General features: G+C 39.9%; 1 protein-coding gene across 1 annotated transcript in view; it reads right to left on the reverse strand.

Annotated features, from left to right (window-relative positions):
- Positions 1-3,458: 3,458 nt before the first annotated feature.
- The window catches only part of LOC119830488 (protein crumbs), a 62,198-nt gene continuing 46,075 nt past the window's right edge, over positions 3,459-19,581 (reverse strand). The window contains exons 28-44 of the mRNA XM_038353533.1: positions 19,130-19,222; positions 18,334-18,644; positions 17,900-18,004; positions 17,265-17,393; positions 16,443-16,720; positions 16,105-16,262; positions 15,796-15,876; positions 15,311-15,426; positions 14,686-14,830; positions 14,017-14,123; positions 13,677-13,864; positions 13,393-13,514; positions 12,917-13,061; positions 7,668-7,767; positions 7,112-7,316; positions 6,565-6,834; positions 3,459-6,334 (exon numbers count right to left, since the gene is read on the reverse strand). Of these exons, the coding sequence (XP_038209461.1) occupies positions 6,565-6,834; positions 7,112-7,316; positions 7,668-7,767; positions 12,917-13,061; positions 13,393-13,514; positions 13,677-13,864; positions 14,017-14,123; positions 14,686-14,830; positions 15,311-15,426; positions 15,796-15,876; positions 16,105-16,262; positions 16,443-16,720; positions 17,265-17,393; positions 17,900-18,004; positions 18,334-18,644; positions 19,130-19,222 (2,553 nt within the window). The 3' untranslated portion in view covers positions 3,459-6,334. The remainder of the gene's footprint in view (positions 6,335-6,564; positions 6,835-7,111; positions 7,317-7,667; positions 7,768-12,916; positions 13,062-13,392; positions 13,515-13,676; positions 13,865-14,016; positions 14,124-14,685; positions 14,831-15,310; positions 15,427-15,795; positions 15,877-16,104; positions 16,263-16,442; positions 16,721-17,264; positions 17,394-17,899; positions 18,005-18,333; positions 18,645-19,129; positions 19,223-19,581) is intronic.

Raw genomic sequence — 19,581 nt, forward strand, 5'->3', positions numbered from 1 at the left:
AGGCGGACACGTTTTTATTGTGAGGCAATGTTTTTGCTAAGTGAGATTCGTCATTTTCTTTCTTTTTTATTGGGGGCGGGAGGGGGCGGGAGCGATTAAGATTTAGTTTATTTTTCTTTGAAAATAATACAGTCAACATATATCTCAAATCGCAATTGTTAAATGTATGTTTGTGTATAAATATAAAAACGTATCTCGAGAACAAAGTGCAATGGAAATGTCATAAATTATATTTTTACAAATTCAGCGCTTCAATTGTGAATACACACGCGGTTGTTGGTAAATGACTTAGCGTTAGCAAACCGCGAATTTGATGACGCGGAGCCCTCTGATTGGCTGATCGTAGCGATTCGAAATATTTTTTGTTCTCACGTTTTTTCGGTTATTTACCAAAAACTATATTTCTATTTCAAAATAAGTTTCAATGGAACATGACAATGTGTGGCGGCGTGGCGAGGCGTAGTTATTGTTTTTAATGTATTATAAATTATGCCATATGTTTTATTATGTGTAACTTAACTTTATTTTTTTTTTTTGTTGTCTGTAAGATACGACATGAGAATTTTCGCAAACGATGTTACAGCTTATTAATTACTATCCGTTCGGACCCGGCTTCGTCCGTGGTACATATACAGCCAGTAGGTCATGAGGTTACCCTCTACAACGTAACAAACTCACATAATGTTTGTGATATCAATATCGAAAAAATTTTACTCGCTACGACAAATTTAATCCAAGGGTTTTTATTATTGCCACTGCTTTATAGTACTTATATACTTATGTTCCATTGTTTTTGGTATTTAGAGAGAATCTAGTCGCGATTGAATAAATTTTATGAAAATATATATGGTAAATAAATAAAGTTTAAAATCCTCGTGTCGGATCTCACGCGCTCCTTCGACGGCAGTTAGCGGTTGCATGGCCGATCGTTTTGTACGACTTATGTTTCGTGTTGTAAGATAATAATTTATAGTTTGACGATTTACGTGAACGTTCCTATGTTTAAATCGACTTCAAACGAATTATAACTGTATGTATTGTTTGTTTAGGGACTAAATCCGCTCGCCGGCCCCGGCAGGGAGCCGGCAGGCGCCGCTACACTGTGTAATCGTGTATGATTTGTGAATGATTCTTATATTTTTTAATTATTTAATAATTTGATGGTGTATTTTTGTATATAATATGAGCATTTGGCTGCTCGCGCGCTGAAAACAATTTGGTGCGAGTCTATGATTAAATTAAGTAAAATTTCTTCCCCTGTCAAAGATTTAGTTTTTCTTACAATATTTATTTATGTATATGTCTAGAAGTTTCGACGCCATTTTGTTTTTATCGCGCGGCGTCCGTATGTTGAAGTCGGTTGGTGATTTATAATTTTGTATGCCGTGCTTCCTCCACTCTTCTCGATGACTACAGTCCTCCATTTTATTTTTTTTTTCTCGTGTAAAAAAACGAAAGTGCTCACTTGACTGGTGCTAAGTCAGTGTGTAGTTAGGTGTGTCGTACACTAGATGATTGTTCCGCTGTGGCGCCATCTCTATATGGGAGGGGGTTTTTTTTGTGAATAAAGAAATTGTTGTTAATGTGGAAGTATTAAAAATGCTTTAAAAATTATTAGAATTGTGGTGTTGTCATAAATAAATAAATCCGAAAGAAGGATTTGGACTTTTGGACATTCAAAGGAATTGTTAAAAAAATATATCATTAAGTGAATAATTTCGTATGGGGATGACGTCCCAAGTTGAATGATAACGTCCAAACAATGTCGGCGATGTGCAGAGTGTAGCAATTACCTGCTTTGGAGAGTTTTATACCGCATTACAAGTGAAATATTTGATAATGAAAAATTTACAACCTTTGGTCTATGCTTCCTTTTAAAAAAAATTATAAGCGACAATAAATAAGTAACGTTTAGTATTAATAATTTGCAGTGCTTAAACAAAATCTCGGAAATATCGGCGCCTGCGCATCGCCGTAACGAACTGATTCTTCCGAATCCCTCCAGTTGTTTTCGTATCGACGTAGTTTCAGAAGTGCCAAAGGGCTCGTCCACACCGGTGGGGGAAATGTTAGGCGTCGTACACACGAGCGGGTGTAGACGACGCGACACGATTTTATTAAAGTTTTATATACGATTTTTGTTCTTTTTTAAATAATGTTTGTATCATGTACAATTTATGAACTAATATTTTATTTAAATAATATGTTTTAAGTATTTCATTGAATTCGTATATTTGTTTTTAAAGTCTCCTATAAATACACCCGTTAGTGTGGATGACACATGAAGCAAATGCAATAGAGAATTATATCTAAGTCATTCCTTTGCGACAGCTTGAGGCTTGCCGTTATGTCGCCCGCGTCGCTCGCCCGACACTCTGTGTTATGTAGACTTAACTATCGGTATATTCGTAGGTATTTTCTATCAAAAAGAGTAAGGTTGTCGATTGAACAACGATATGAGTAGGGTTTTTGTGATCGACATTTTTTACAACTTCAAACTAAATATATCTGACTTAGATGTTTATACTTACTGTTGAAAGCGTAAGGCGATAAAATAGCATTGATTTATCCAATATTGCGTTTGGTAGCTATTCACATCCGGGCCCTATTTTCAATCTATTCAATTTCAAAAACGCTACAAAATTTTTGACGTGTCGTGTGTTATAAAAAATTTGATACATTGAATGTAGGGACCGTCCGTTAGTCATAAGCCTTAGTTGTTACGTTAAAATATAATGTTTATTTGGGACCTGTTTATATGAAATTATATTGTATACAGTATTAAAGTTATATTTGTGTGATGTCGTCAAGTACATCGTAATGTGTATTTGCGATGTATTTCCCGGCAAGTGCGAGTCGGGCGGCGACGCGCTCTTGCGCTGCTGTAACATAGTCTTGTAACAACCTGTACAATATTTGAATAAAGGACGTGTTTAGAACTAGGCATTGTTTCATTTGTTGGCCCTTGTTGATTCGATGTTGACATTTTCATGAGGAAAACAACCAAATAAATCATAGTCAAATCAAGCAAAATTAATTGAAGCTAAAAATTTAAATCCAGCTGAAAAATGTGTAAGCTGAACGTGTGTATGAATGCGCAATATTTATTGTAGACTAATTGAACGATTAAACCAATTACTGTGGAGCTCAATTAAAAGCTTTAGGCATCTATATCAGATAGACGAGGCAGGAGCCATGTCTTTAATTAATTTCGACGCCTACCGTGCGTGTAAACATCGATGTGTTTATTTATATTATAAAGCGCATAATTTTCTATAAGCAAAGGATGTCTTTCTTAGTGTTATTCTATTATTAAAAGATATTGAATTTATTTAGCCAAATAGACGCTTCGTAGAAAAACTAGTAACTGACTGAACAAGACAATAATTCAAAAATTTTATGACGCGTCGTCAATTGGAATAGCATAAATGTTTACATAAACAAATAAAACAATCATATTCTTTAAGTCTATTGTTTATTTATTATTAATGAGTAAAGGCCGATAAACTTACTCTAATACAAATGAATAGTTGCTTTCGCTCAGTGGACGGTAACATTGCTCGCAACCGAACAGCTGCCTCAATATTAAACACTAAATTCAAAAATTTACTTCCCAGTGATTAAGCACACTTACAACACTAGAAATACTAATTTGCACTAATTAATTATTAATAAATAATATGTATTTACAATTGAAATAACCGTAAAGTTCGGTCGCGAAGAACACTACGAAAATATCACAAATGTTAACCCATCGCTAGGACGAGTTCACGCTCCGGCTCCGACACGATATCGTCTCAAGACACGCTCCGACTTGTAAAATATTCTTTTATGAAGTTGTAATGGATTTGGTGATTTAAAAGGAATATAGTGTAAAGATGGGAAAAAAATGAGTAATGCATAGATTAACTTTAAAATCAGAGCATATCGTGAGCGTTAAATGGTTTGGCATACGTTTTTTTCTTTGTTTGTATGTAAATATAAAAGCAAGCAGCGAACCGTGAACTCGACCGATATAATACTTTAAAATTCGTCATTCAGGTATTAGTCCCGCTCCATTATATAATAATACATAGTATATATTGCTTATCGCAAAAATATTAAGTAATCATAAATTATTCATAAAACTACAGTGATAAAAATACATTAGAATACTCAATATTAACGTTAAAATAATTAAGTAAAATTTCATATCAACAATAAGTTAAATCAAATATTTTATATTCATTGAATAATTGGAATGTTACAAGTTGAGCAATGATTGAATTTCCAGAAAACTGGTGTTAAGTACATCGGGTGTCCTTTTTAGATGTTTCCATAAACGGTTGCACTACTGGACGGGTGAAAGAGATAGACTATATGAACGGAAGAGAGAGTGAAGGAGATAGCAGTTCATAATTGAAAATAGCATAGAATAAAAACAGTTGCAAGGTCGATGAAAATAGAAAGTAAATCCGACATTTATGCAAACATTATAAAACGATCCAAGTTTTTTTTTAATTTTTTTTTTAAGAAAAACCACTTTAAACCTGTATTTTACCACTATAAATATGGGACAGGTCCAAATAGACTTAATTTTAACTATTTAGTTATAGACATACTCTAGTGTACTTAGATCTAGGCTAGCTCCTACATATACTGAATGAGTCCTTACACGTAGGCGTCGTACTCACGAGCGATGACACGCGTAGATTAATTATATTTTTTTGTTCGTAATATTAATGTCAAAAATCTATGCAATATACACACAGAACACATTCTGACAACATACGACATACACTAAGAATAATCCTTTAATATAATTAATCATTAAAGTTACGATATATGTATACCCATATTTTATTAATTAGGTAGGTTAAATATAATGAAATCGCTCGAAAAACGACGCCTGATCATTATAATAATATAATTTTCAATATAACAGACTTCTGTATAAGGCACTAGCGCCTCGCCGCCAGCCTCGTCGCACGCGCATCTCTAGTAACAATATTATATACTTTTATACGAAATTAAATTGCTATCGACACTAAAACCCCATTTATAATATAATTCCGTGTCGACGTCCCCTTTAAAGTATTCTTAATCTTATCCCATATAAAAATAGCCTCCAAAATGTAAACGTGTATCGTTGTTTCGATTTGCGCGTGCGCAGGTCCCAGTGTGCGAGCGAGACGCCTTCACTATCAATTAATTTAGAATGTTCACGCTTTCCGTCTCACTTACACTACGATATATACAGATAAAAAAGTAAGGCAGACGTGCTGTAAAGGAGACAAAATATTATATATGCTTCGGGTTGGCGGCGGACGAGTTCGCGGAGTCCTACAGGATCACAAGGATGTTTAAAATTATGAAAAATCAATTGTGACCACTGATTGAATGAATATAAAATGAAAATACTCAACGATACATATTCTTATAATAATAAATAATTCAGTACCAATGGTATTATATTTATTGCTCATAAATATACTAGCGGTCCGCCCCGGCTTCACGCGTGGTACGTTTTTTATCTCCATAACAATCTGTGTAGCTTTAAAAAAAAATGCAGTAAAAACAAAATTTACAGAACTGTTCGGGTAATTTTTATTTGTATAGATTGTTTTTGTTTTGTTTTTCGTTACCTTTAGACACATAAAGGGAAACTATCAAATTCCAAAATTGTATCACAAACTATTCCATTGTGATTAATATGCTCCAATAATAAATACATTATAAAACATCAATAAATATGATAATGTAAATTAAAATATTAAACAAATTATCATCCCGGCCGCCGCCAGCCCTCCGCCGGGTAAAGCCCTCTAGTTAGACGTGTGTCGCTTACGACTAAGTGAAGCGAACGAACTACTCTACTGCGGTAAATTCATAATTTTAGAATTCATTTCCACTTAACTACATTAAAATACGTATACGTCGAATATTCCTACTAAATTGTCAAATGTACAGTCGATGAGGGAAGTGGAAATAATACATTTCTCTATTCATTGTTTTACTTATATACTAGCGAGTTATTTTACACGTACAGTCATACGCACAGACACAGTGGGTGTATTTACAAAGTATTTTATTAGAACAGTGACTTTCGATTGAGTGAAGTTATTAAAAATTATCTATCAAACATTTTGCATTACGTTGCCGACTGTATGCACGCAGTGGCAGATTTTTGTAATAATTTTTAAAGCTTGTTAGTGTACACATGACGACACCCACACGGACACACACACACACGCAGGTACAATAAACACACACAAGTCAAATAATGATTTGGTACAGTCGCGACGAGTTCGCTAACAAGGTCCATTGCTTTTGTTCTGTTGCCGTGGCGTCGCCACTGAAACCATAAAATAAACACATAAATAACCAATTTGTTAATAATTAGCGTATTAATCAATGCGTGTGGTGCATTGGGTGTTACACAGCGTATTGTGTTGTGACGTGTTGTGTAGTGCTCTGGGTGTTATAGGTCGAAGTGTGTTGTAAGGCATTGTGGCGTGTTGTGTGGTGCACTGTTCGTGTTCAGCTTACAGCGGGTTGCGTGTGGAGGGGGGGGGGGGCGCTCACCTAGATGAGGCGCTCCTCGGGCGGCGGCTTGAGCGCGTGGTGCAGGTGCTCGGCGCGCGGGTTGCAGTACTCCTGGCCGGAGGGCGAGTAGGTGCCGCGCGTGGCCCGCTTGCGCCGCGCCTGCGCCGCCAGCAGCGCCAGCGCGCCGCCCAGCAGCAGCGCGCCCAGCAGCGCGCCGCCCACGCCCAGCGCCACGCGCGCGCCCGCGCCCCCCGCGCCGCCCGCGCCGCCCGCCCCACCCGCGCCGCCCTCCAGCGCCTCAGAGCACTCCTGCGAATGCGTTATGTCATATTCTTTATATGAAAGGGAACGGACAGTTCTTTTTTTAAGTTTTGCGTGCATTTAAAACGTCGGAGATCTTGTTTTAAGCTAAATATTTATTTAGTACAATAGCTGCATTACGCAATAGATTCTGATGTTATAAATTAGCGTACCTATTACAAAATATGACAAGGGTTAAATATTAATAAATTAAAAGAGAATCACGTTAAACCAACGTTTCCTTTATACATATACTGATAGATAGAGTTATAGTATGAGCACCCACCTTGCCCCCCCATCCAGCGGGACAGTGGCACACGTAGTCGGTCTGGTTGCGGCAGCGCTGCTCGCACACGCCGCGCACGCAAGGCCCGGTGCGGTTCCCGCCCACTCCCTCTCCCTCCGCAACCCCTTCCATATTCCCCGCCTCCTCCCAGCACGGGTCCACGAGAGAGCAACGATCCCCGCACAGGCCGGCTTCACACTCGCATCTGAAAACAGCATATATAATTTTAAGGCGTTGAAAGAAGTTCACTGTAACGGAATTGTGTAGTCTTCTATACGAATAAATCTGACATGAAACGGGCAATATTTTTTTATTCTCTTTCACAAATAAATTACAGTCTAGACATACACATCAGCTACATCTATCCAGTCCATACTATAACACACTCAAACGAAAAAATGTCTCGGGACGCCTGACAGGGGTGACAAACCAATCTAAACGTTTGCGTCAGAGAAAGGGAAGTCAGACGGCGTAACGCGTTACGTAACGAAGCGTTTCACCCTCCCATATGAAGTGATCACTTTAAAACGAAAACACAAGCCAAAACTACACTCACGTGTAGCCGCCGGGCAGGTTGCGGCAGGTGCCGGGCCCGCAGTCCACCAGCAGCTCGGCGCACTCGTCCACGTCCTCCTCGCACCGCAGCCCGCGCCATTCTGCAACACCACACCACCGTATAAAGATATAACTCACTCATTGTTTTTATTAATAACGGTATAGTGCAGTCTTTCCCAAAGTCTTGTGGGCGCGAAAGACCTAGAGGGGGGAAGGTAAGAAATGCAGAAATAAATGAATAGCAGACCTGTATAGTAATTGATTAACAAAGAGGCGTTAGACGATATAAGTTTGAGGACCATTAGTAAAGTGGGTCACCTCACTCATGCCCTAGAATTATTTTTACAACTCACTCATTGACTTGACTTGACTAGTACCAGTATAGTTGGAAACCTATCTCGTGCACTTAGTATTGTTACAAATCACTCATTGACTCGACTAGTACGGATGCAGTGGCCACCTCACTCATGTGCTTGACCGATATTATAACAGTCAACCTCACTATCAGTCTACGAGTCCCGAATTAATCTTGAAAGTTATAAGCGGTTATGCTACTTTCCGAAGCAAATTCAAATAGTTTCTGCCCCACATGAGGATTCGAGACTTCACTTATTTACACTAGATTCTTATAAGACACATTCATCTATATCATCAGCAAAAAAAATTCAAAAATTCATTATCATATTAATCGAAAATGTGCTGAAAATCATTATATGAAATAAAAATGTTGTTCATAAAACATTTAGAATACTGAACTGACTCATAATAATCCTTAAAAATTAAAAAAAAAAAACATTCGTTTGTCCTTCCTTTACGTCACAACCGAACGATTTTATGGTATGACTTTGATTATTATGACTTTTTATTAATTACATTTTGCATAAACATACCAAGCCTTATTGAGGAGGCATTGTCTATAGTCACCTTGTCTACTGCTTACTGTCATAAATCAATTACTATTCATTTATTCATGCATTGAATTAATGAATAACAAATATACAATATAATTGTGGTAGCAATATATATTCATAGTTTTATCACAAAACACGACACACATTAATTTAGATATTCATTAAGATAAAAAATATATGGAACTAACGCCATGAAAACTTATAGATACTTTAATCTATAATAATAATTTAAAACTGTTTAAGCAGTTCGTTTGTTTGTTAGAACTGTCGAGTCCCTGAGTGCTAGAGGCTGTATGTAAACCACGAACGAAGCCGGGACGTACCGCTAGTGAATTATATCCTAGTTACAAACAAACGTTACGTGACCTTAACACTATAAACTCTAACTATTTAACCATCTCGCAGCGGTCACAGCGACCCACATACGTAACAACGAAGCCAGCGAAACACAACACGGTACCTATGACGGCCACAACTACGAGTATCCGCCAAACACACAGCAGCATCGTGCACAAAAACACACAAACACACACTACATCTCGATCCGAGCGGCGGCCGAAATGGAATTTCAGTGCAGTTTTTCACGTCCGAACCGTACGAAGGCCAGCGCTTCGCAAAGTGTACCGCGGACGATTTCCTCATCGCCCTCAATGTCGCCCAACGATAATGTAATTGATGTAACTCTAATTAGTCATCGGCTGAGATCAGTCCCGCTGTTTGTGTGCAGCTTGACGTTTACGGTTGAGTTTATCGAAAATTCGCAATCGTTTCAGGCGGTTCGCTCGTCGTTGTTGCGTTATGACGCAAATTGTTTTTGACCAGATTGGCTAAGATGACTAATTAAACTATTATAGTGTATTATACGTAGGCGCAAAATGTTGAAATTTTATCTTCACTAACACATTTATTAACATAATAGCTGCGCCCCGTGGTTTTACCCGCGTAAGTACGTATCCCATAGGAATATCGGGATAAAAAGTTGCCTATATGTTATTCCAGTTGCCCAGCTGTCTACGTATCAAATTTCATTGCAATCGGTTCAGTAGTTTTTGCGTGAAAGAGCAACAAACACACACACATCCTTACAAAACCTTCGCATTTATAATATTATTAAGTAGGAAAGTAGTATTATACATAAGCGCAAAATGTTGAAATTTTATCTCCATTAGCACAATTATTAACATATACGAAGAGAGCATTAGAGTGGGACATAATAAGATCTTCCGGTATCTGATGGCTGACTTGATAAATTCTGTAGCACTTCCGATATGTACACAAAATTTAGAGTGAACTCCTTTAATGCCATCCAGAGGCACAAAATTGCAACATTTGTATCCAGAGTTGACAAATGTAGAAATAAAATTAGACGTAGTCTAGCTGATAGAACTATGACGAGTAGCTCATATAAAGCATGGGTATCAATTGTGACTTGATAATGTAATTTGGTTGTAATTATGTTTTTTAATTTTGTGAAAAAGTTGTTAATTTACTCGCTAATTAAAGTCGCACAATTCATTATATCACAAAATGAAGTTACAGCGAACGCAATTTATATAAACTAAGCATAGAATGCAAATAATTTCACTAATTTTATTATTTGTATCCTTTAAACGACGCAACACGTGTAGCTTTCACATTTTTTCTATTCGATAATTTGATAGCCACACCGCTCCTTAAAAAGGTTCAGTAATGAGAGTGTCAGTGTCTATTCCATAAAGCATAGTGTATACCGACCCGACTCACGAACAATAATCCTTCCTTTCTATCCTTCTTCATACTAATATCCTACTAATCCTATTAATATTATAAATGCGAAAGTTTGTAAGGATGTGTGTGTGTTTGTTGCTCTTTGACGAAAAAACTACTGAACCGATTGCAATGAAACTCGGTACGTAGACAGCTGGACAACTGGAATAACATATAGGTAACTTTTTATCCCGATATTCCTACGGGATACGGACTTACGCGGGTGAAACCGCGGGGCGCAGCTAGGGATGCATATTTTAAATTAGTAATGAAATATTATTATAATGCAGCTCTAATGAAACATTTTTGTGTATTAATAATTTAATTTTGCCACGGATTTTAACGTTTCAGCTGCACATTTACTAAAAACTTGTATTATATAAAGATCTATTATTTCCTATATTAAGGAAAACTTTAATTTCTGAGTATAAATTTACACGGATGTTTGGTAATTTTATCGTGCAATAATAAAACGATACAAAATCCATATTACACATTACACACTTTGCACACTAATATCACAAATGTGAAAGTTTGTTTGTTTGGACGTTTGTCAGTCAATCACGCTGAAACTACCGAACGGGTTTTGATGAAATTTTGTATATAGACGGTATGAGCTGACTTAGGCGATAGGATACTTTTTATCCCGATTAAATGCTCCCTTGGGCTAGCTAAAATTCACGCGGGCAAAGCCACATGTGGAAGCTAGTATACTTAAAAATTAAAGAATGTTTTTTTTTCGATTTCACGAAGTTTGAGAATCGCATGCCCCTTATCACCTTATCAGCACGTTTGCTATCGATGAGGCGCGCCGCGATAAGATAGCCGCTTCGCTTTCGTGCGAGATACACTGTACCGAGTTGGGCTATACCGATGCGAGTGGGGCATTGGATCGCGCACGTCTTTTGTATTTGAGAATGTTTATCGCGCTAATCCATCCTACTAATATTATAAATGCGAAGGTTTGTAAGGATGTGTGTGTTTGTTGCTCTTTCACGCAAAAACTACTGAACTGATTGCAATGAAATTTGGTACGTAGACAGCTGGACAACTGGAAAAAGATATCTAAGGCAACTTTTTATCCCGATATTCCTACGGGATACGGACTTACACGGGTGAAACCGCGGGGCGCAGCTAGTATTATGAATGTCAAAGTTTGAATGTTTGTCCGTCAATCACCATGCTGCAACTACTGATCGGATTTAATGAAATTTGGTATGCAGACAGGGTAGGAGATGACTTGGGTGACAGGACTTTATCCCGATTAAATGCTCCTTTGGGATAAAACAGGAATCTTGATATCCAGGCGGAGCCGGGACGAGCGTCTAGTAATTTATAAATCGATTAAGTAGAGACTATGATGAAATTTAAATATATACAACAATAGCGGCTCGCTCGGCTTTCCTCGTGGTACATATATTGCCTATAGCATTCAGAGCATGAATATATAAAATTGATCCAGTCCAGTTTCTGAGATCAGCGCGTTCAAACAAACAAACTCTCAGCCTTATATTATTTGCACAAACGATAGATTCGGAAGATATTATGGATTTAATTTTGTTCAATTTTCATTGTAACCTAACTCAATTAGTTTATCAAGAGTTCTCCACTTGTTTGCGGCGATGCCAAGTTAGTATAAATAAGTATAAGTTGACTCATATAACTCTCAGCTCTCCATTTCTTATAATACGTCTATGAACGGAATATATTTGACTGTATATTGTGTGTGTGCAACATGGTGCAGGGCCACGTGGTGTAGTGTTTTTTTTTATGCCACCCTCGGCAATGGAGCTGGTGGGTCGCCTGATGGTAAGCGTTACCACCGCCTGTGAACATTTGGAGAGGAGTAAGTTCCAGTGCAGATTTAACGCCTCTACAAATGGATTGCCGACTTTTTGATTAAAAAAGGATTGGTGAGAGGAATAAAGGAAAGGACTGGGAAGGGTAAGGAAAAGGACATGGGCCTCCGGCTCCCCCACTCACTGAACGAAACACAGCAGAATGCTATTTTACGTAAGTCTTCTGTGGGGGTGTGGCACTTCCCTGGTGTGAGCTGGCCCAAGTCGTGTCGAAGTGTTTTCGACTACCACATACAAAAGGTAGATGCTAGGTGCATTGTGTCACGTGCGATGTGTATGTCTGTGCTGTGGCAGAGCATTGGAGTATACGGTGGTGTGTGTGTGTGAGTGGCGATAGGAGTTGTGGAGTGAGCGTGTTGTATGAATTGTGACGTAAGGTGTGTGGTATGGCAAAGTATGGTGTGTTTGTGTGTGTTTGCAATGAAATTGTTTATTGCTTATAAAAAAAAAGAAAAGAAAACAAGCAAGCAGAACATAACATTATAAATAAGCAAAAAGCGGCCTTATCGCTAGGTAGCGGTCTCTCCCAGGCAATCATTAAAGTAGTGTGTTTGTTTGGGTTTGTTATGTATGTGTGTGTATGTTTAATGAATGTGTATGTGGGTATAGGATCATGGCCTCCCACATAGGAGGCTTTTGTCTCAGCAGGGGGAAACGTATATGGGATGATGATGATGTGGGTATGTGCGTGTATGTGCGTGTGCGTGTGCATGCGCGTGCGCCGGGCGACCGACCGGGCGGGCAGTCGCAGGCGAGGCGCGCGGCGAGCGGGCGGCACAGGCCGCCGTGCAGGCAGGGCGCGGCCGCGTCGGCGCACGCGTCCAGCTCGCGCTCGCAGCGCCGCCCGCCGTACCCGCTCGCGCACGAGCACACCGGCGGCTGCGCACACAAACACTCCGTGTTACACTTGCGACTTCATAAACTTAAATTATTAGACTTCATTCAGTGTTATATTCATTGAGACAGAGTTTTTAAAACATTTGCTCGCTCCGCTCATAATAAAAAATTACAGTAACTCTTTGTAACAAAAAACAGATTATTTTATATATAATCATTTAACATTAAAACATAAAAATAAAAAAACTGGAACCATCAAACATTTAATATGGGCTCGAAGGACCAAAACATAAATCGAAAATATAGCAAACTGAACATCAAAAATTGTTATTTAATATTATCTTTGAATAAAAAATGTTTTTAAACAACGAACCGAGACGGTGTCGTTACACACGCCGTGCAGGCAGGGCTCGTCGCGGCAGAAGGGCACGTCGCAGTGCGCGCCCGCCCAGCCCGCGCCGCACGCGCACGTGTAGTTGTTGCCCGTCGCGGGGTCTGCCCAATGACATATACATCTTAACGTGCACATTTTTTAATGTATAGAATTTGAAAATATATCGCAAATAGTCATTTTTTTAGTTAATATATTATATGTTGTTTAGACGTATTCGTTATGAAAATATGGCTTTAATCGTGAATAGCCCCGCTGCGTCTCACCGTAGACGTCTGCGCAGGCGGCGTGCGCGGCGCAGGGGCGGTGCGCGCAGGTGCGGTCGCGCGGCAGGCGGCAGCGTGCGCCGCGCCAGCCGGCGGCGCACGCGCAGCGGAACCCGCCCGGCTCGTCCGCGCACGCGCCGCCGTTCTCGCACGGGCTCGACAGGCACTCGTCGATGTCGTGCTCGCACCTGCCACATTCGTCAACACTCATTATATATCACTTATAATTAATGTGGGTAAATAAAAAAAAACACGGTTTAATTAATCAACAAACAATAAAAAAATGTATGGCATGAGTCTATTCGATTATAAATCAAAACATTTCCATCCTCGCACTCACAGTTCGCCGTCGAAGCCCTCCGGACAGAGGCACACGTACTTCGCCACGTCGTCCTTGCAGGTGGCGCCGTTCTGGCACTGGTTGTTTTCGCACTCATCTATGTCGATCTGTATAAATATCACGCAATTAGCTCGATGCAAGTCTGATTGGACTATACCAAAATGAAATTTAAATGTGCCAGTCCGATTAAACATTGTAAAAACACACAGTTACTGAACATAATCGCACTGATGAAACAAAACAACCACCTCCTTTCAAATATTGTTTTTCGTATTTATAAATTTATCCATTCAAATAGACAGCTTTCAGAAGCGCTTTTAAAACGTTAAAATACATAATCTAATATTCAGCACCAGTTCGGAAAGCTATTTCTACAGAGATGAAACTCCGTAGTTACTCTTTTAAAATCATGTCTACTTTACATTTTAAAACTTTGTTATATAGTACGCGTCGTACTTAGCGCCGCACTTTGAGGCCACATCGTCTTGCTCTACGCGATAACATAAGAATATAATCTGTGCGACTAATCTATAAATTTTCAAATTTATCATAAGTCATGACAAAGAACAGTAACAACTGTTAACAAAATAATATAATAGTATAGGTATTAGCGATTTAGCTAGATCAAGGTGTACAAGGAGTCCGAACGGGGTGTATTGCTCGTGTTACCTGGCAGTAATCCCCGTCGTACCCCGGCGGGCAGGCGCACGAGTACGAGTTGCGCACGTCGCGGCAGTGCGCGCCGCGCCCGCACTCGTGCTCCAGGCACAGCACGCACCCCACGCCCTCGCTCCACCCCCACGGGGACCCCGACCTGGGGGGGGGACCAATTAGATTCATTATCAACTGTACTGGAGTTAAATCTGTAGATAGACGCTTGTCAATCCTGCTCGGTGAAAAGACTTTGACAAAAAATTTTGAAAATATATGCGTATTCTTGAAATCAAACGAAATTAAGCTACATGTGTTCTATTTAACAATTCTAGTAGCAAAAATTGATGATACTGGAAATCTAACATAACACTTTTTATGGCTTTTACGGCATATGGTATAAGGAAAGGATGGACAGCTGGAAAGAAGGAATGGATTGGGAAGGATGAGGAGAAAGAAAGGAGACCTCCCCAACACACCGTGCAACACAAAACCGTTTTTCTGTAGCGGTGTGATACTTCCCCGGAGCGAGTTGACCCCATTCGAATTGTGCTCGATTCCCAAGAAATATAGGATATGTAAAACATATTATATAAAGACAAACTAGAAAAAGCACAAAGAGCAATATACAGGTTGGACTCACAGCAGCGCGTAGTGCGGCTGCGCGGCCAGCAGCGCGGCGGCGGCGCCCACGAACAGCTCCTGCTCCGTGAAGTAGGGCAGCAGCAGCGCGCCCACGTGCACCGCGCCCAGGCAGCCCTGCCGCCGACATACCACCCGTTACGTAAATACCATCCAGATATATCAAGTTACAACATTTTGCCCGCGGCTTCGCACGCGCTTTATTCGGAGCAAAAACTCTTCTACCTCCCCCCCACCCCCACATATATAAAAACTTTGTTTTAAATCACTCTATGCATTAAAAGAACACAGTTGTGTAATTTTAAAGATTTAAACATACAGACATACAGACGGCACATTGCGAGTTTCTTTTATACTATATAGTGTTTGGAACAATTTATTTAAACAACAAACTAAACCGGGTAAACTCATGAAATTATAATAAACAGATTTCCACACTAGCATTTTTTTTTATCGATTTGATCCAATATTAAATATTTGTCTCACCTTAAAGTACTCTCCAGCGAGGTTGTCATCGAACTCGTCCCCTTCCGAATACTCCCACACCACTTCAGTTGTGTTGTCCATCTACACACGGAACAAACAATACATACAATTAGCCGAGAAGAAACGTTTATACGAGAAAAATATTTTCAAATTATTTGTATGTATTTCTCTGAGTAACTTTTTCGAAAGTTTTTAATTTATATATTGGTAACAGGTCTGCTCTAATGACTTCTATGAGAACGGACGATTTAGCGAGTCCAAGATGAAGTCTTGGATGTTAGCTGGTGGATTGCAATAGATGCCACTCACCACAGGCGTGGTGGAGGCGACCCTCGGCCTGGGCGTGGAGGCATGCCTGAGGCCGCCCAGCGTGATGAGGCCGCGCGTCACGAGCCGCTGCCACGCCGCCACGTCGATGCTGTCCGTCAGGCTCACCTCTTCGTGCCCATCCGCGTCCACGAATGCACCTGCAGGGAACGAATATTTAAAAAGTTTTAATTAAACATTTAAACACAATAAATTCAAATTTACCAATACTGTCACTAGACATTTTATCTTGCTCCCATCCCCTCCTCCCCATTTCCTGAACACCAAACCTAACTAAAACTCCTCATTTACAGAGGCAAAGCCAGCGTTCGGCCACCCACCTCGGATCTGGCCGTCCCCGAAGGAGAGGCGCAGCGTGGTCCACTGCAGGTGGTCGGTGCGCGAGCGCAGCGTGCGCAGCGCCGGCAGCCCGCCCAGCCGCCACTGCACGGTGGCCTGCCCGCGGTACACGCCCACGCTGAACCACGCCGCGCCCGTGCTGTTCCTCCCCCTCTCCCTCTCCCCCAGCCCGTCCCCCTCCACCTCGCCGTCCACAGCGCCCTCCTCCTCCGTGTCCTCTTCCAGCTCCGCGCGGAACAGCGTGCCGCCCACTTTGCTCCTGTAGGTGTTTTTCATGTCATTACTGTGCGTAAGTGAGGTCATAAGTCGAATGTGATGTAAATGGGTTGATGATGACCAAATACGTTTTCATCAAACCAATTTAAAATAAGTAGCTAGGTACAATTAGTAATAATAAAAAACACTTGTTACCAAGAATTACAGTATGAAATACGAATAACATGAAATAGTTAATATTTCGAATGACAAGTTTAGGTTATCCTTTAGTCAATCGGTTACCATTTTAATCACATGTATTCATAACTGCTGATTGTGCGTTTACAAATGCGGCATGCGTGTTTTTGCATATGTATGTATGTGTAATGGTTGATGAGCCAGTGCGGCGATACCTGCGAACACATTCCAATTCGTGCGAACATTGTTGCGCAAGCGCAGCGTATAGCTCAGTGCAGATGCGGTGTGCAGATACACGTGAATACGGCGCTGTGTGTACGTGTGAGCGTGTGTGTGTGTGTGCGTGTGCGTGTGTGCGTGTGCGTGTGTGCGTGCGCGTGTGTGCGTGTGTGCGTGTGTGCGCGCGTCACCTGTAGGTGATGGTGAGCGATTGCGGCGGCTGCAGGCGGTCGGCGAGCGCGTCGGCGGCCGGCCTGCGCAGCGTGTAGCTCAGCGTCGTGTTCACGCCGTCGAACGTCGCATTCGACACGCACTCGTACCTGCGCACACGCAATCACCATATATAATAAATTCTTCATTTGTAACACATCTAATTTAGAGTAATTCCGACCATTTTACGGTTATTAATTCATCATCATGATCATTTTATTGATTTAACAAACTAATAATGGAAAAACTTGAAACAGATTAGTCAAAAATCCTACAGGAAATACAAAGCTCAATAAACAATTTGAAATCATTACGACACACAGTGAAATTAAATCAATTTGACTTTGAGTATTATACATTTAGAAATTAAAAACTTTTTAACGGATTTTAAATTGAATATTTCAGTCTCCCCGTGACCACGCTCGCTGTAAAGTGTTCGAAACGTCGTGTTAATAATATAATGAATAAATCGCGTTTAAAATCCGTTAAAAAGTTTTTAATTTCTAAATGTATAATACTCGCGTAAAACCAAACACAAGAAAATACAATTTGACTTAGCTTCCAGCCAGAACAACACTCCAAAGCAAGTGTCATACATATGCATATACAAACGCACCCTCTATCGAGGTTCCTACAGTGCGAGTTGAGCGGGCAGCCCTGCAGCTGACAGAACTCCACCTCGTCGCACTGCTTGCCCTTGTAGCCGCGCGGGCACGTGCACCTGCCAACAGGCAACACACCGTTGTACGTTGGAAAACAAAATATATACATATATAATACTCAAAGAAGAGAAATGAAAATAAAAATATTTATTTTTTTAGACTTTGGGTATAAGTTAATGGATACACACACTCATACAGAATGAAAAATGACTGCAGAATATACAACTGAATTGTCTCATATCTTGACTGTAATTCAAATCAAAGTAAATATTTAGTACATATTATATACATGGCATATTCTTTGGTGCAATACTTCAATATGCTATCAGAAGAAAAATATTAACATTTCTGTGACAATAAATACAAGACCCAAAACATCCCAACTCACATATAATCGTTCCAAGTGTTGGTGCACGTCGCGTTATGGTGACAGGGGGTGGAGGCGCACACGTCATCGGACACCACACCCCGTAACACCCCCTGGGGATCCAGTTCCACCTCCCCAAACGGTGGGGGCAGCACCACCCCCTCCACCTGTAGGGGGAAGAACTCCACCACTGTTACGTTCACCCCGTTAGAAATCTGAACGTCTTGGATCACACCCTTAAAGTATTCTGCGTCATCTTCTTCAGGATACGGTGCGGTGGAGTTTGTCGCTTCTGGAAATACTGGGGTTGGCGGCCCGCCTAGGTAGAGCACCTGTAATGGTAATATATTGTAAAAAGGTTTATCTTGTTAAAAAAAATTATAAAATAAAAAAATAATAAAGATTTCAAGCTTTGTAAAAAGCAACACATTTCTACATATTAAGTAAAATTGTGTACTTTTTTAAAACGCATATATTAGCTTCCGAAGGAAATCTGCTTTTATGATAACCAATACGAGAAATGTAGAAAATAAAAAATAAAAAAGCTGGTATGTAACCATCTCCTTTAGAATCGTTTTTGACCCTTAAAATGGACAGATTTGATTCAATCTTTTGTACACTTATCAAGGATCGGTGACCAGGTGATCGGTTCATTAATTTCATAAGATTATCTTATCATGTTGATTAGGATCGCCAGGATTCATTAATTCCCTTACTTTTACTTTGTATAAGATCAATATAGACAATTCAGTTGATATTATAATTAAACGTTTTTTTTTCTTTTTAATTATACAATTATAACACTTGTAATATTAACCTGCGCGTCAAGTTGTTTAGCTGCCGAGATAGACTTTCTAAAGTATTCCGTTCCATTCAACTTCACTTGTACCAGCGTTGAATTCCGCACCACCTGTGGAACATAAATAAAAATAACTTTTGTCAGTTTGTTTCTTACGTTCTACCATCTACCAACTAGTTTATCTGCTTTTGATTTGGCGTGCTTAGGGTACACCCGATGCCAATTATAATTGGTATAATTTAGTATTTTCTTGTGTTTGATTTTACCCGATCATTATACATTTAGAAATTAAAAACTTTTTAACGGATTTTAAACGCGATTTATTCATTATATTATTAACCCGACGTTTCGAACACTTTACTGCGAGCGTGCTCACGGGGAGACTCCCCGTAATATAATGAATGAATCACGTTTAAAATCCGTTAAAAAGTTTTCAGTATAATTTAGTTAAAACAATGCGCTACCAATAT

Source organism: Zerene cesonia, chromosome 11 (genome assembly GCF_012273895.1).
Source record: "Zerene cesonia ecotype Mississippi chromosome 11, Zerene_cesonia_1.1, whole genome shotgun sequence".
In the NCBI taxonomy this organism is placed as follows: domain Eukaryota; kingdom Metazoa; phylum Arthropoda; class Insecta; order Lepidoptera; family Pieridae; genus Zerene; species Zerene cesonia.